The sequence below is a fragment of the Scomber scombrus genome, chromosome 8, assembly GCF_963691925.1.
Source record: "Scomber scombrus chromosome 8, fScoSco1.1, whole genome shotgun sequence".
In the NCBI taxonomy this organism is placed as follows: Eukaryota; Metazoa; Chordata; class Actinopteri; order Scombriformes; family Scombridae; genus Scomber; species Scomber scombrus.
Window position 1 is genome coordinate 8057372 of NC_084977.1, and position 18420 is coordinate 8075791.

General features: G+C 39.6%; 2 protein-coding genes across 8 annotated transcripts in view; one reads left to right on the top strand and one right to left on the bottom strand.

Annotated features, from left to right (window-relative positions):
- LOC133985161 (cyclin-dependent kinase-like 5) overlaps nucleotides 1-2157 on the bottom strand; it is a 33624-nt gene extending 31467 nt beyond the window's left edge. For all 3 annotated transcript variants that reach the window (XM_062424743.1, XM_062424742.1, XM_062424741.1), the window contains exon 1: nucleotides 2052-2157. The gene's annotated coding sequence lies outside the window, so the exon portion shown is untranslated. The remainder of the gene's footprint in view (nucleotides 1-2051) is intronic.
- Nucleotides 2158-6238: 4081 nt separating this feature from the next.
- Nucleotides 6239-17714, top strand: LOC133985162 (sex comb on midleg-like protein 2). 5 transcript variants are annotated; one of them, XM_062424744.1, is made up of 15 exons: nucleotides 6239-6336; nucleotides 8976-9114; nucleotides 9565-9639; nucleotides 10017-10087; nucleotides 10572-10806; nucleotides 11831-11919; nucleotides 12020-12263; nucleotides 14232-14497; nucleotides 14604-14697; nucleotides 14828-15031; nucleotides 15172-15333; nucleotides 15815-15946; nucleotides 16646-16867; nucleotides 16958-17157; nucleotides 17353-17714. In XM_062424744.1, the coding sequence occupies exons 2-15, from the start codon at nucleotides 9093-9095 to the stop codon at nucleotides 17476-17478; spliced, it is 2142 nt and encodes a 713-aa protein (XP_062280728.1). In that variant the 5' UTR covers nucleotides 6239-6336; nucleotides 8976-9092; the 3' UTR covers nucleotides 17479-17714. The 5 variants fall into 5 exon arrangements, with proteins under 5 accessions (XP_062280728.1, XP_062280731.1, XP_062280732.1 ...); XM_062424747.1 differs by having other exon boundaries at nucleotides 16961-17157; XM_062424748.1 differs by having other exon boundaries at nucleotides 16997-17157.
- Nucleotides 17715-18420: the final 706 nt, after the last annotated feature.

The following is an 18420-nucleotide window of genomic DNA, read 5'->3' on the forward strand; positions in this document are numbered from 1 at the left end:
TTAAAGGGGGAGTCCAGCTATTTAGCATAGCACTTTTATAAAGTTGAGGGATGAGAAAATGATTGAAAATTGGAATGAAAATAGGGGAAAAAATTGAAAAAAAAGGCAATATGCTAACTTTTAGTCACAATTAAAAACCAAGGTAAAAAAATGCTGATCCTACAATAATCTTAATCTTTCATTAGACCTCTTATGCCTGTTAAATGCCCTCATTTAAAAAACAAACAAACCTCTTAATACTGAAACACAGTTTCTCTGTTAAATGCTATATTACCTTAATTCAACCTAACCCTGGTGACATCATCTGGGTTATTTTCTCAGAGCTCACAAACCTTCCTCCAGAGCCACACAAGACATTATACAACTATATTATCACAGGCTGACAAGTAAACTGTGTAAAATCAGAGTGCCCCTTTAAGATAGATTAGGTAATAAGTTAATGTCAAATTTCATGCCTTATACATATAAAGTTTGTGGAAAATAAGAGGAAAAAAATATACCAAATTTAATCAACTAACATTTTATCATTAATCCTCCAAATTCCTCTTGTGCCTACCTTTTTTTCGGAGGGGGTGAAACAGAACCACGCTATCTCTGAATGTGATCAGACCGTCTCCTCTGGTATCCACGCTCTCTTTACTCTTATTGAATCAGATAAGGCTCCAGATACCGCTCTCTCCATTTCATCCTCTCCTTTGCTGGAAAGCTCAAGGACTCACAGAGCCTACTCACACTCCCAGTCTCCTACGGTGCTGTGGGCACGGGAGCTGCTCATCAGTATGCAGAGGCTCGGCACCAAAATAAACTCTCCCAGAGCACTAAACGTCGCCGTGTGGTCTATTACTTCCTTATCTTACTCAGCTGTAGACCGTCGACACAGGTAAACTGAGAGCAACTGTGGGTAAACTTGAGGGGTGGACAAAGCTGGAGGGAAAATGCCTGCATCCATCTATTCTTTAAAATAAAAAAGAAGAAAAACACAAGTGTGGTAATGTGCTTCCCTCTTCTCCTCATTTCCCCCAGCCTACACACAGTGGTGTGCAGCCTGTTGTTTTTCAGAGCAGATTTCAGCCATCTACCTTCCAGGCCCAGACCTAGAAGGCTAATATGATCAGGAATGCACTGGGCATTGCTGTGGATCATATATTTTGTCTCTATCAACAGCATGACTCATGCGTGGTAATAGACTGAGGGGTTCAACAAAATACAGTGCTTTTAAACCACTTCACATGATCAACGTGCTATTTTTAAGGCTAAATAGCTGTTGTGATCATTCCAATGACATAGAACAAGGGATCCAGCTCACAACATCACTGCCATTTAAAGGTTTTTTGGTTTTTTTTTGACTACACAGTTTTTGAGAACAACAAATGCATGGAGGAAGGTTGCATTGTGGTAAATCATTTGCTGTCTGTCATGCACTTGTCCTGTTGCCACTTGTTAGAAATCTCTCACATCCTGCACAGGTGAAAAACCCACAATAACCTGGGAGAAATGATGATTGTTTTTTACCAGGCACTGTAGCTTGTACTGTGTGTTCAAGTGAGAGAGAGAGAGAGAGAAAGAGAGAGAGAGAGAGAGAGAGAGAGAGAGAGAGAGAGAGAGAGAGAGAGAGAGAGAGAGAGAGTGTGTGTGTGTGTGTGTGTGTGTGTGTGTGTGTGTGTGTGTGTGTGTGTGTGTGTGTGTGTGTGTGTGTGTGTGTGTGTGTGTGTGTGTGTGTCAGCTAAGACTGCCCACAGATTAGATGTAACACCCACATTTTCAATACAAGGCACCAATAAATCCAACAAGTCCAACATATGACAACATTGAAGCCAACTTAGTATAAATTGCTTCACATTAACAGCTCTGTAGCCTGAACTGTGGTTAGTTACGTTATGTTTCCTTGGTGCTCTGCCTTATTCACAAAACATACAAAACCCCGCAAATGAGCTAAAAACAAACCTCAAGCTTGGTAACATTGGCTTTCTGGTCAGCTTGTACTCAACATATTCACATTACAGGTAGAGCTTACAAGTCTTATCTATGTAAAGATAAAATAAACTACTCACTCAGTCAGTATTTGGGGAAACAAATGATGGAAGCGGGCCCATATATCCACCCACCAACGAAGATATTTTCATTGCAGCAGGCAGCTACAGTAACTGGATCGTGCGGTTGACAAGCTGCAAGCAGATCACCAGGCAACAGTTTGAGTGGCGTGATGGCGGCCAATGAAAACGCTCGCAACGCTGAGTTATGCGAACGCCCCCTCCCTTTGAGCCAATCACAGAGCAGAACGGCTGTAGGAGCTGAAAAACTGTGCTGCGGTCTGACGGTGGGGTTTTTTTTGTTTTTTTTGGTGTGAGGTGGGATATTATTGTTCTAATTTCTCAATTACATAATTCACAAGATCACACCCTGCGTTCAGTATGAACACGTAATTTATCTAAAGGCCAATCCAAAGCATATATAGGAGAAGAAATTACACCGTAAGGACGTCATAGAGATACACAATTGATGGAAAGTGTAGAAAAATATAAAACTGGGCTGTGTTAATGAGGAGCAAATGCCTTGCTCAGAGGAAACCTGCTCATTCCTCATCATTGTTTTAAGGTTGCCGACACCTATGGCTGTATGCATTTTCTTTTTTTGTTTTGTTTTTTGAGAAAGAAAGAAAAAATAGGAAGTAAATAATAACTTCAGAGTTTAAAGTCCGCAATGACAACAACAACAAAGTTCCTCCAACATACTGTAGATTAGATGATTCCACACATTATAAACCTACAAATGTCCACAGATTCATTTTATTCAGCCACTGGTTTTTTGGAATTGATTTTCCAAGTGATCACCCAGGCAGCTCAGATCAATAATTATGAACTCTTATGAATACGTTTTCTATGAGCAGTAGGGCTTTTTAGACAAAATGACATCAAATGTCTACTGAACTACATACAAAGACAGCTCTAAAACCTTAATTATATATATGCTGTGTATTCTACCATATGATTTTGGATAGAAAATTTAAAAAAAAAAAAACAATAGCCTACAATTTACTTTTGCATACATTCAAGTGAGTACAAAGCAAAAATAAATAGCTGATGACTTCCTGTTTGTACTGTAACCCCCCCTCTCCAAATCCATTCAGTCCAACTGTGAGCTGCTGACATTTAAAACACTATATATATATGACAACACAAACGCACCTAGTTAGTGTTATCAGATGAAACCTTGCTGCCACCCACAGGATGACCCTATAATAGAAAAATAATAATCGAAATATTGCTATATTGAGTGAATTTACCTTCATATATTTCAAATATTTGTATAGTTTGAGTTAAAGTTGGTGTGCTTTGAATAAGATGAAATGGAGCAAGAATTTATTCATGTGATAAGATAGTCAATATGATCTACTAAGTCCACTGGTTTTCTCACTGGTATTCATAATGCTTTCAGAGGACCTGCATTTAATCAGTTGGGTTTTAATTGTTTGGAACTACAGGCATTTGTCATAATGTGTCTATAACAATGATCATTAATGAGACGAACCGTCACAGAGGAGTGGTAGCAGCTCTAACATCCCATTACTCAGGCAGCATGGGGTAAACTGCACTAAATACTCTCTGAAGATGCCCATTTCTACATGAAGTACTTGAACCCAGCTGATAGTTCCATCATAGTCTACTGGCTCTGTAAGCCTTCAGAAAGAAGAAAAGTGGTTATCAAAAAATCAAAGTAGGTCGCTTTTATGCTACAGCTCTATTTTAAAATCCAAATGTCTAAAATTAGTGTTCTTCATTTGCAGCTTTCTTTTCTTGAGGAACGTCTTATAGCTTTTCTACCAAGTTAGTAATTTTATGTAGGTCGTGGTGCTCACATGTAGAGTGTGATAGGGACAAATTATACTCTTGATAAGTCAAATGTATTAAAAATAATGAGAGTAAATACAAATGAGATATAAAAACATTAAGATATTAAGAAGACTTAGATTGGTTTGTTTCAATATTATTTTATAAATGTGGTTTATTAAGGACCAAATAGGTTCACCTTTTGATTAATTGCTAATTAACTATACAGTTGGTCTCAATAGTCATATACTCATGAATAATAACTCATAAAGTTCTCGTCATGCTTGAAATTGAGTCTCGTTTTATGAGAAAATCATTTGATGTTAGCGCTGTATGAGACCAGCAAGATTGTTTCAGTTTCACTATTGATACAAGAGACAAAACATATTTTCAGAATGATTTTTGCTGTCTCATGAAAAGCGTGAGAAGCTCCCATAACTGGCTGGAGAGTGACTTCTTATAAAGGCGTTTCCTATAATGATGGAATAGATAAAAGTATAATATTATAGATCTCCTCAACACAAGGGCTAAATATTTCTGGGCTAATAGAGAGCACCTACAATATAATCTGCTAACATTTGTCAGTGTAAAACATCAAGTCGTTGCTTTGAAATCTAGATTTTTCAGCAGTTTTCACAGTGACATTATATATGCAAAACATTGTTTAAAGGCCTAATTGGGCACTAACTAATTCATGTGCTTTAATTTTTTTTTAAAAACATATTATTAAATTCTACATTACTTAATCTATATTTGGATTTATTTATTTATTTCACGCATACTGTACAACATTGTGCCGCTCCAGCTGTGAAGGCATCAACACAATGAGTTTCGAGCATATTCTGGCTGCAGATTTCCTGTAACCTCATGGAAAGTAAACACAGGATGATTCACAGCCACTGAAAATGAACAAAGGTGGAGGAAGCATTTACATCGTTTACTGAAATAGAAGTAGCAATGTAAAATATTCTATTACATGAAACATACTTTATTTTTTTATCAGCAAATGTGTTAAAGTATCACAATTAAAATGATATTACATATTTTATTAGTGAATAGGGCATATGATAAATGCAGGCCAGTGGAGAACAAACTGGATTGCTCACTGAATTGTACTGGAGTAAAAGTATTAAGTAGCATGAATGGAAAGTAAAGCACCTTAATTTAGTACTTGATACTTGAGTTACATTCAGCTGAACCTCAGCCACTGCTTATGATTTTAGCATACCATCTACTTTGGTGCTTTCCCTAAGTTTGGACTGAAGTAAAAGTATTACCAACTGCAAATTACACACACTTTAAATAAAACATTTGCAACCTGATTATGTCTTCATCATAGCCATGTGCTATTACACAGCATTTACATTGTTGCTGGCTACTTCAGGAATGTTGCTGAACTCTGTTTAATCATTATGTGACACACAGTTAATGCAGCTGATATGGTTCTAGACGACTCTTCTAGACATTAGTGTGGGTGGGGGAATACACAGAGAATGACATGGGGCAGTGATTCTGAGTCATGTTCTACTTTTTGCCTGATGTGATGACGCACAACTCCTTATTTTAATAGAAAATGCACTGGACATTTTTCACTCTTATAAATGTCACTTGCTGTCATATAAATGAGGTAGTTTTTTATTCTGATTGTGGTTTGGCACCAGTATTTTTTAATGAAATTGCTTTGATTGAATTTGTCCCCCCAATTATCTTATTAATAATTATTATAACCTGAATTCTCACAATATTAAAATTAGATTTTCAGAATATTAAATATCTAATTTATAGGCTATATGTTTTGTATTTTATTATTCTAATATATTAATAGGCTAATGACGTTTCAATTTCATAATTGGGCACAAAATGAAATGAAAATGAAATGAAAATGAAATGAAAATGAAATGAAGTGAAAATGAAATATGAAACATGTTCTTCTGTATAACATTATTTATTTACGTTATTATTGTACCCTACTGGGTGACATCATTCAGTTGTTGGGGTTTTCTCCCACATATTACTCACACGTTTAAAATATTGTCCTGAGTTAATTCAAAAGGGTATGAGTGGAAATAGATCAGTTATAATATTGCAATTTAGTTTTCAGCTTTTATTAAAGACCTTCAGTGACACATTTTAAGCAGTTTTCACAACAGATGTATGAGAGAGGTGCCGTGTAAAGATGAGAAAAAATATATAGATGGGTAACTTGTGTTATTTTATGGAATCCCAAATTACAGGCGGAGTGTCCCAGAAAGCTGATTGGTTAAAGTGAGTAAGCCTATTTCTTATTGGCTGTGAGTGTGACTATGAGGAGAATTTATTGGCCTTACTTAACTGCACATCCAGCCCATCTCGCGTCTTTGCTGTAGTCGTTGCTCTCTGCTCATCACTATCTTTGGCATATATTACATGCGTGTAAGCATACACTACAAGGGTGAAAAAAAATGGCAGCTGACGAATAGAGAAAAGTGTGTGGATCTTCACTCGATTTATCCAGAAAAACACGGCACCTGTAAGTTTGTTCTTCACAGTAAATAATACTTCGTTTAGCAAGAATGTCAGTTGAGACCATACGACCCGGGTTATGTGTAAATCCCTCTGATAACGTAGAAAGACACTGCTTTTAGTGGGTTAACGTTTACGCGAAGGTTAGCCAACCCAGTTATTAGCCAGCAGCAGTAACTAGCAAATCAGGCAGCCCCAGTTGTCAACATTGGGCCCCGACTATTACTTGGAACTGTGTAGCGTTAATGTTAAACGTCATACGGCATCCGAGAGTAAACATGTAATAATGAAAATGTCAAAACATGCTTTAAGTCTATATAGAAAGTAAATTAATAGCTATCTGAAGCATTATGCTAACCCAACGCTAATGCTAGCTGTTACCATTCAACATAAATGCTACGTTAAATGTGAAGTGACACAACCAGCTAACACTAAACATAGAGAGGTAGAGTTGGTAAGAAAAACAACACTGGGAAGTGTCGCAGTTAATGATTTCACTATATACGTATAATCTATATAGGTTATACGTATAATAGGTAATACCCAGCAACGTAAATGAAACGTTTACATTAATTTGGGCTCAGAGCGGTAACGTATAAGCCTAATTAAGCTATCCAAAATGGCTCATTTTACCGTCAATGTTAATTTGTTATTAGCATACGTTTTTACTGTAAGCGATCACCTGACGTTAATGACACGAAGTTTTGTTTTGATCGTTTTACTCCCGAGGAAATGAGGGACGACGTTCTTTACAAACTCAGTATTAAATCCCTTACGTTTACTACGTGCGTTACTGATATTGGGAATGTACACAAAGTGAAATATAGTCACATGGACTGTCCCAGTAACCTACACCTTAGGCCCACCGTTATACTGTTAAACTCCGTTAAAACCATAGACTGTATGGTTAAAACTCACCAAAAAAAATCCCTTCCTGTCTATGTGGGAGTGTCCATTACTGGAATAACACACCAGTGTACATGAAAGGGGCTCTGATATGTTTTTACTTTACAAAAAAGCCTTTCGTTAACAGCAGCAGCAGGTAACTTACTGTCCACTTTCATGTCTGCTGCTTCTCTTCTCGCCTTCACACTTAATCAAATTATGAAGCAATTTCACACAATTATACTGGAGACAGTCTGACCTGAACTTCCCTTTTTAGTTGGTTTTTCTTTAGAAAATCAACAGAAATTCAGTAACACAAGTAATGACATGTTACAGTATGTTAACTACTATATTGTTATCAGGGTTGGAAATGTAACAAGTTGCAGATTACAAATTACTGTATTTAAAATGTTATAAGTAATGTAACTATTTCAATTACTTTATCAAAGTAATGTAACTTATTACATTTGATTACTTTTACTACACTTTCTAATTTTTCTAACGAATGTTTTCAGCTGTTAGGGTAAGTGTACCCATTAAGTTCAGCTGTTTTTCATGGATACTGACATGATTTATAAGGGAGATCATCTCTTATGAAGCAAGATTTATCTCTCATTTGAAAATGTATTCATTAGTTCATGTAGATTTTGGAATATAAAATAAAGATAATTTATGAAAAAAGTCAAAAGTCTGGCATGGGCTTAATTGGTACTGTGACACCATTTAAGTCCATGTGTGCTCCAAATAAATCTACATCATGATTTACTAACGAAATATAAAAAATATTGATTTCAAAGAATTAAAAACAGTAATATATGTATTCAGTAACATGATGCATATTAAGTAATGAGGGAAAAAACCCTCCTGAGCAAAATCTTAAAGATCTGACTTCAGATGTAACCCCGTTTGTAATCATCAACATTTTCATAAGTAACTGTAATTGAATGACACATTTTTTTCTCAGTAACTGTAATGGATAAACCGATATATATTTTTACATTTTTCAAGTCATAAAGGCAGTGTGTTATGTAGATTTGATCCTTTTTCTTAATGAAAGCTTTACATATACTTTTTTCTGTCTGTGTGTGTTTTTATTTATAGTTATTTAAAATGATTCAATGTAAAATAGCATGCCTCATCAACAAGTGTGTGTTTATGTATATATTCTGTACACATAGGATAATCAGCTGATATATCAATATAGAAATCTTTTTACTCCATAATATCAACACTGGCATTGGCCCAGAAAATCCAGTATCAGTCAGGCTCTACAAACATTCACTGTTTCCAGCTGCACAAACAGAGCTGAAAGGATGTGTTTGTTTGTTAATCAGCAACCATTATGACAATCAAATAATCATTTACTTCATTTTTTAAGCGAAAATGCCATAAAATTCACTGGTTTGACACTTGTAAATGATATTTTAGTTGGCTCTCTTAGTCTGCTATCATAAGTTTGGACTTTTGGTCAGAAATAACAAGGAGTTTGAACATGTCAACTCAGGCTTTAAGAAGCTGTAGAGAACATTTCAAAATGTAATGGCTCGAATGATTGAAATCAGAAAGATGAATCGGTTATGAAATGTAATAAAGATGTTAGTCGCGGACCATCTCTCAAATGTCAGAATTTGTTGCTTTCTTTGTTTCAAATCCAGCTCTTCATATACGTTGCTGACTTCTAAATAATTCCTTGAATGTGGTATGTGTTTACATGTGTGCGCTGCGTCTCATGGTAATTATTTCCACCCTTTATATTTTCAGGATAAAACTTCACAGGCACAGAGGCATACAGGGTCAACACCTGCGTCCTGATCGTCGTCATTAAAGCGTCACCATTGGTCGCCAGCGTCCGACTGTCACCATTGGTCATCAGTCGCCATGGGGAAGACTCCACTAAAAGGCAAGCAGACATCACTTGACTGTATTTGATAAAGGCGGTGTTCATAATTGTGTGGTCAGCTGAATCTATGTGAAGCACACCTGTAACAATCAAATCATCAATACGCCATTTCTCCCGATTTATTCTCATTTAAAGACCCCACAAACACACACAGATGTTTTTACTCACTCCGTCTGATTAGACCTCTGTTCAGATTGAAGTTTGGCAGAGCTTCACCGAAAATAATATGATGTCATCAAAATGTATGTATGTGATAAAGGTGTGTACGTTCCCTCGCAGTGTGGAAGAGAGCTCTAATCAAGCACAATAAGTGAAAACACCTGTGCGGAGATATACTCTTTAGACTCATATTTCATATCAGCACATGCATATTGTTGAGATTTGTTACAGTCTTCTTAATAGTTAAATTATGTTAATTACATCATATTATATTTCATGTGTCATTTTTAGATCAGAAAGATGGCAAAAAAGAGAAACCAGCGAGGACGGTTCTACCAACAGGTACAACTGCTGCTACAACTAAAGGTGAAACGTTTTAAACATAGTATTTAATACTTTAATTGACATGTATTATACACACTGAACATTGTATTACCAGGAATAGTGTTTACAGGTATTTTGTGAGTCTACTTCTCTTTTAAATGAGGCTTAGACTGAACAAAAGAATAGCTGTTTGGGGTGTTTACATTATTACATTGTAGTTATTTTATGCTACTGTTGCATTAACTGTTTAAATTACAATCCATTCTACCACCCTTTCTCAAAATTCATTGACAGATATCATGAATATTGTAGTATACTGCTCAAGTGTTTTTATGTAATCTGTTATGTAGAAATAGTATAATAATATGTTGCGTTTAACAGCGGTCTTTACAGTTCACTAATTTTGTATTTCTCTTTAGATGCTTTCAGCTGGGAAGAATACCTAAAAGAAACATCATCTACACCAGCTCCACCGGGTTGTTTTCGTCAGGTGCGCCCTTCTGCATTCATTAAATATTTACCAGGGACCATTTGCATGAAGATAGGCACGGTGTGGAGTCATATTACACACTGAACTGGGACGTTTTTGTCATCAGGGTTGACGACGCTCAATGGATTACAGAAGCGTTTAATCGGCATTGCAGTTAAAGTTGTGCTTTTAAGTACGAGGTTACCCAGGTAACCGCGGGTCTGTAAACTGCTGCTGGGAGTGATTTACGAACTGGTTTTGTTCCATCACAAAGGTTGTGTATTTATGGCTTTGAACACAACACCACCCTCCCCAAAGGATACAACAGCACTGACTCATACTGTCTTTTGTGCTGCATTACTAGCAACTCATAAATACCAAATAACACAACACATACTTTGCAGTTAGGTTTGGTTGATGATGCGGGGTGATAAAATAATGTTTGCAGTGTTTTTCAGCAGTTCTTACAATACCCACACTTACAGCCCTGTTCTAATGTCTGCAGGCTAGAGTCCCACCCTCCAATGACTTCAAGGTGGGAATGAAGCTCGAAGCACACGACCCGAGGAATTCCACCTCCGTCTGCATCGCCACGGTGATGGGCTTAACCGGGGTGCGTCTGCGTCTCCGTCTCGACGGCAGCGACAACAGCAACGACTTCTGGAGGCTGGTGGACTCCTCCGACATCCAGCCCATCGGCACCTGCGAGAAGAACGGAGACATGCTGCAGCCGCCGCTGGGTAAGAAAGCGAGGGGAGGTGTGATGGAAGTGCATTGTCGAGACGTTAAAGCCAAAAAAAATGTCAGACTTGACAGCTCTTCACACTACAGAACAAATGATTGACTGAGGCAGGTTTTCTTTTCCATTCCGTGCACTACAGAACCGCTGTGAGGGGTTTATAAAAGCTCAGCAGTCATAAAAGAAGAGTGGCAGACTGATAAAACTGGACCGAAAATAATTGATAGACCATGATGTATAAAATGTCACTTAGAGTTGCGTGGGGAAGTGAAAGAAACTCCTACTTTATTATTATTTCTGTCATTATTGTTTGTATTCTTTGAAAGAACCTGAAGATAACAGAAGGTTGGAAGAAATGTTTTAATATGAAATCATTGTGTCGTAACAGGCATCATCTGTGCAGTCAGATAACAGAGCTGCACACATACAGTGAATTTGAGTGTACACAAAAATATTTGACTGGAATTTTTTTGCAGTAAAAAGTTAAACAACACCCACATCTAATGGGTCATTCCATTTGTACTCAGAAGTCGGATTTTCCAAGTTCCCGTTTGGAAATTTCAACTGGAATGCCCCCTGAAGTCAGTTTTCCGACTCGGAAGATCGGAACAACCTCACCAGCTCCCCCACCTCAAAATATAACATGGCTGCCCGTGTATCAACAGTGTGAACGTTGTAGTAATATCCCTTTTGTCTTATTTGTGTCTCATTAAATCAGTCGCGCACACCGGACTGTCCAACATCTGTGGACATGTCGCTATGGTGATTTTTATCTACTAGTATGGCTAGAACTGGTTTTCTGACTTCTTGAACCAGAACCGGTGTGGCGTCATTCCCAGCTCCGACACCCGAGATCAATTGAATGCAGCATAACCTGCACCTCACAAACAAATAAGGTCGTCTGAAATGAAAGGAATACTAAAAATTACTCACCACGCACTTCATCACAACACTAATCAGCTCTGTAGTATTTCCAAATTGTTGTGATTGAAATTTAACAGTTATTTTTTTATTGTCTCCTCCAGGATTTCGGATGAATGCCTCCTCGTGGCCGATGTTCCTGCTGAGAACCTTAAACGGAGCAGAGATGGCACCGGCAACAGCCTTTAAAAAGGTGTGTATCGCTTTAAAAAAAATCTTTAGCACACAGAGATCATTACACCGTTTTATTAGTAGCGCAGTTGTTGCAATGAGGATGTCGCGCTGCCTTTCAGGAACCGCAGAGGCCCCCCCAGAACAACTTCAAACCAGGCATGAAGCTGGAGGCCGTGGACAAGAAGAACCCCTACCTCATCTGCCCCGCCACCATCGGAGAAGTGAAGGGCGAAGAAGTGTTCATCATGTTCGACGGCTGGCGGGGCGCCTTCGATTACTGGTGCAAGTTCGACTCCAGGGACATCTTCCCCGTGGGCTGGTGCTCCCTCACCAAACACAGCCTGCAGCCACCAGGCAACAGCGGTGAGTTCGGCCTCTAGGTGGCAGCACAGGTTTGATACAAACAATGTCTGAGGCAGATGCGGTCGCTTGTAATCAATGTTTCCATGTCACTATTTAGTTACAGTCAGGAAATTGCACCCACAGCTAAATAAATATAAACACATTTAACATTAATGAGCTGCTCTTGTTGCTTAGTCTGGCAGAGTAAAATATACACAGAGTAATGTGTAACAGGTGTTGGACACACAGTAAAAGAAAGCATCAATTCTGCCTACTGATCAGTGTGTGATGGATGATTTAAAATCTCAGGGAAAAGCAGCAAGTGTTAAAAGAATCTGAAGAGTTTTAATTTGAATTATCGTCAGTAAACTTTATTTTTTGGAAGCCAGTAATTTTCTATTTAAATCAAGAAATGGATCTACAATAAAAACTTTAATCCGTTTTTTTCTCCTTTCCTCGTCCATTAACACTTTTAAGTTCTTTTTCATGTCAAACACACCACAGTCACCCTCAATAAATAAAGATTTATTCCCCACAGAGGCTCAAGGAAGCAGGGTTGCTTAGTAACAAGTTCACTGTGATGGTTTCTAACACGGTGGTCTTGATTAAAAAAAAAAAAAAAGTCTAAAAAAAAACGGGGGCACATTCAGAAGCAGGATCATGACGAGCACGAAACTGTCACAGGAGAAGCGGCTGTGTATGTATCGCATGTGATGATCTACTCTACAGAGTCCCGTCGACGTGTTTGTGCGCGTCTCTGTTTAGGGGAGGAGGGGAGAATGGGAAGGGGGGAAATGGGCAGAATTACAAGAGGGGAGGGATGACGGGTGAGGATTAATGTCCTTCACATCACACCTGTTTACATGGAAAAATTATGTTTACACAAAAAGGGCCACTCAGTCCAGCTTCAGCACGTCTGTGTTTAAGACTCCAGATGAAGAGGAGGAGATCTTCTGCTACGTAACAACATGGAAAGCTTTACAAATGATTGCGGCCACAACTTGCTTTTTTTTTTCTTTCTTTTTTAAGAATGTAATTTGACCTGTTTCACGTAGGAGCTCTAATACAACCCTTTTAAAAGGTTTTAGAGGTGATACTTAGAACACACACAGACCCCCAAACATCCTCGTCATCTTTAACCCCCGCCCCCCCCTCCATCTGATGCTGATCGGTCTCTGATCTGTCACCCGTGGGCTCAGTTTTGAGGTCGCTCTTTCGTTTTGAAGGAAGATTAATTATCGGGCTTGTGTTTGCGTGGGTTTTGTTGACAAATCACGAGCACCGCAACGAAACTTGAGAAATATTTACTAGCTGAGTAAATGGGCTGTCCCTTTTGAGATGATTTGTTTTTTTATGTCGGTTAGTACAGTTTGCGGTAGTTCTACTTATAGCGAGCAGAAAAATGTAGACAGCGCCGTTCAAATAAGGAAGCGAGGCTATGTTAGCAGGCTTTGCTGCTAAGACAGAGGTCATTGTATTATGACTGAAATACTGCTATCAGTTACTGTACGACATGAAGCGGACCACTTCCCTTGACATTTCAGTAATGACTTGCCCCTGTCCAGATTGACACCAGACCACCTCAATGCTTTGACTGTAATTGCAAGCCACCAACAGCAGGCCAGTACACCACGTTGGTCACTGGGTTCGAGAGATAATGACACTCTATTCATCTCTCTAATTAGACTCTACAGAAGAGAGTTAAATCTGTGGGGCCAACATGTTTCTGCGTTTTTTTTCCTTTTAGCACAGGAGCCATTGAAGGTCCTTTTGTCATGTACAGGGGTGATGTCACGTTCAGCATTTGCATTGTTATCAGGGAAACATTTTCATTTGCTTAAATTACAGCGTTTCCTTGAATTTTGTGCAGGCAGTTAGCTGTCCATATACAGCAGAATGCACTGGTTGTCTCTTAAGCTTTATGTTTTAGTTTGTTGTCTTATAGGTTTTCTAGGGTATATAATAGTTGTGTTGTATGCTTTATTACAGTCACCCTGCCAAAGAACCCGCAGATTCTCTCAGCATCACCTTCCAAGCCCAGCAGGCGCTCCCTGCCGACCCCCTACAGACTCCCCAACCCTCTGCCCATGCTGCCCGTCAGGAAGGGAGTAAGAGGCCGCCGGCCCAAAAGCGAGACCATCGCCCTCCTCAAAGCCGTGGCGGAGGCAGCGGCCGCCCAGAACGGAACCCCGGTCGAAACCACACCCATCGTACCTCAACCCCACAAAAAGAGAGGCCCCAAACCGGGAAGCAAGGTAAGAACCCCCGCTCTTGTTTTCTAAACGGAGATTTATTTATACATCGGAGTCAGCGTGGATTTATTCTCTGGCAAGTGCTAAAAGTTGAACATGTGTTTCTCAGAGAAAGCCGAAGATCCTCCAAAGCACAGCACATCTACCCAGCATCCAGGTCCCACAAGAAAGCCCCCCCAGCCTCAGCTCTGTGGTCTCAACAGGTGACGATTTACAGCCGTTCGTCTTTCACAATTAGCCGTCGCATCTTCTTCTGCATCGAATTAAAGCTATCGTCACAGCATCTAATCTGCTCACTGTTTTGTGCGGACATGTGTTTGTGTGTCTCTCCAGTGTGTGTGTATGTGAACAAGCACGGAAACTGCGGTCCCCACCTGGACAGGAAGCAGATGCAGCATCTGCCAGACCACTTTGGCCCGGGGCCAGTGAACGCTGTGCTGCAGCAGGTGGTCCAGTCATGTATAGACTGCGCCTACCAGCCTAAAATCCTGCTCAGCGCTCTGCAGACTCACGCAGGAGGGGGAGAGGTCGTCAGAGGTAACGCATAAACAAAGCAGCTTATTGTTATAGCCGGTGCTGTTTTTTTAGGATGTATCTCACCTCTAAAATAATGATTCACTATTTTTTTTTAAAAAAGTGGCTCATTAAATAGCTGCACACGTTGTTCTTCCTCTCAGTGAGAACGGACGGAGGAGTTCGCATGGTCAAACTACCGTCAGCCTCCAGCGCTTCCTTCGTGCTGCGCTTCTTGGAGACCATGTGTCGTCACCTGCAATGCGACAACCTGTTCAGCAGCCAGCCGTTCAGCCACTTCACGGCCTACGACAGGAACAAGTCAGGTAAATACATCGAGAGTTGAGTTAGAAAAAAAACTACTGGATCATAGTTTATGGACTGACTTCATATTGCTCCTTTTATCCAAAGCTCTTTACAATTAGCTTCTCATTCACACAGGAAAGCAGCTTGGAATTAGAGAAGTTAAGGATTAAACTGCCAACCTTACTCTCTGAGCTATAACCGCCACCTCTCATGATAAAACTTCTACTGAGACAAAAACCAGGAAGTTAAATATGCCATTAAAACGTTCCAACTAATATCCTAATGAAGCATTTCAAACAACAGCACACCAACTCTGGTTTGAATCTTCATATTTGGACTCTGATCATCACATGTAGCTGACTGTAGCCATGGAGCTTAGTTTTTTTGTTTACTTGAACGTTTTGTGAGTGATATTTTAATGAAAACAATATACTTAAAAGCATAAATCTTGCCGTTTCATCCTGGTAATCCTAAAAGTATTGAACTGTTATTGTGTTGCAGTGAAAGAAGAAGCTCTGGACGCTCCATCCCTGGTTCGGGGCAGTAGTAAACGAAGTCTCTCTGGGGTGTGTCCACCATACGCAGCCCCTCTGTCTCCTAAACATTTACGAGCTGAAGCCCACCCTTCAGAAGGTACAGCTCACTTTGCAGATGACACAATATCTTCTTCCTTTTTTTTTTTTTTTGTCCATTACACATACTTAATATTTAAATAAAAACCTTTTATTATTTTTTATTATTTTAACAAAACATTACATTGATGACTAATGTCTGTAATCTTAATACACTTATTTGTGTTGCGTTACCCGCCGCACTCTACATTTGGATCTCCATTAGCGAGGCTGCCTCTATGTATTTTAGAAAGCAGATTAAAAACACATGTTTTTTATGTTAATGTATTCTACCTCGAGCTCTTTGGCTGGCGTAAAAGTTGTGTTGTGTAATATGCTTAAAAAAAAACAATTCTTCCTCAATATGCTGCGTTGTCTATTCTGCATGTGTGTGCAATCAAGCCTACTGATTGCTCAATGTTATTGTCAACCTTGGCACTAAATGGAGCGGTGATACTATAATGAGTGTATTTAGCTGGTTTAGTCACCTTAACTGCAGCTGTATAGTAATAAGCAGGAATGCAGGGATATGCAACGTTCCCTTATTTATTACATGCATCATCCTGATTCACGGAAGACTGCACTTCTTCATGTTGAAGCTTTGTTTCTGCGCTCGGATGCACTTTGACATCCGTGTATATTAAATCATTGTGTTTTATTATTATTATAGAAGCGCTTATAGAACGATATTTTAACCTCAGTCGTGTTTCCCTCTCTCCAGCAGAGACCCTGCCTCACGAAGAGAACGGCCTAATAAAGGAGCAGCGCTACATGGACTCGGCCTCCAACTCCATGAACCCTCGACCCCACACGGCGCGGAGCTCCTCAGAGTACCACCCACAGGCCAGCAGCCTCTACCATCACGGCAACGGCACGCCCATGCGCCGCCATTCCTCGAACCCGGCAGAGCTCAGCTCCGCGCAGCCGCTCAGACGAGTTGAAGGTACAGTAATAATCTGTAGCAAATACTCCACATTACCTCCACGTTTCAGTCTCTACATGTAAAAAGAAAACTGATTTTTTTTTTTGGTAGCAGTTCATGCTCAGTGTGTCTACTCTGCTTTGGATGCAGCCAGCTCCACCACAGGTCCCGAGGCTTTAGCGTCTGACCGCGAGAGTCTGCGGCCGCCCAGTAAAAACCCCTCCTCCTGGTCCATCGAAGAGGTGATGCAGTTTGTGAGGGACGCCGACCCCACAGCATTAGCCCCACACGCTGAACTATTCAGAAAACATGTAAGTTCACCTTTTATTATTTCAAATAAAGAACAATTAACCACCAACAGCGACGTCCATTTCTCAATTTGTATTGCTAAATTGAGCTTAAAAAGTCCAAAAAGTTGTCTTTAATCATGTCCACCATGTAATGTACTGTGTATTATTAGCTTTGGCTACTGTAGTTCATTTGGCTCTCTGCATATGTTTCCACAGGAGATTGATGGGAAAGCCTTGATGCTTCTACGGAGTGACATGATAATGAAGTACATGGGTCTGAAGTTAGGGCCTGCGCTCAAGTTATGCCATCACATAGAGAGGCTGAAACAAGGCAAACTGTAAGAGGTGCCCTGGCAGCCCTGTCCCTGTCAGACCCGTGAGCAATAAGCCCTGATAAGGACCAGCGTTTGGACTCATGGGGCAAGCAGGGGCCACACATGAACTCTATACTCCACCTTGAGGGACTCAGTAGACGTTGCAAGTTCATCATGACTTCCAGAGTGGAGAAGTGTGCCGTGCATTGCTGACACATTACCTCATCCCCCTCATCAGTGAAAAAGAAAAGAGAAAAAAAAAGAAGCTGTTCAAGTCTAAATAAGACGCCATTGACTCTTATGAAATCCCAAAGGAAAATAATCCCTGTAGTGTTTACATTGCATAGCACATGTGCACACGTGGACACGTTTTTTTACGGAGATGAAATCTTTTGATCCTGGTTTTGGATCCCCAAAGATGGAGAATGTTTCTTCTTTATATAATGTTTTTATTATTGTTAAATTTCCAGTTAATAAGGAAGGGTTGGTATACTTAAAAAAAAAAAAAAAAAAGGAAAAACACAAGTGAAACCATCAGATGTTCTTCCCCATGCTCTCCAAGAGAATTTGGATGCTCTCTGGTCTGTGCTGATGTATAGTTTTCACCTCTCGTTAATTCACGTGTATGCCTCGAAGTATGGGTATATCTGCCTGCCCGAAAGAATGCCTGTCAATGCATTCCATGTTTTTCACACAATGCCAGACACAAGTTTTCATTTGCTTTGACACAATTGTATCATGTTATATTGTGATTTTATCTTTGAAATCAAACTTCACCTTTAATAACAAGAGTGTCCTGCAGAACCCTCAGCCGTGACACAACGTATTAACCGTGTCTTCAGCTGACACTCCTACTGGACTCCACACAGTTCTTATCAATGTCAAACCGTTTGTATCATAAGCTCTGGATTGTTAAGGAAATGCAAATAAGACATTTCTAAGGGCTTTCCACATTTAGTTCTGATGTAAT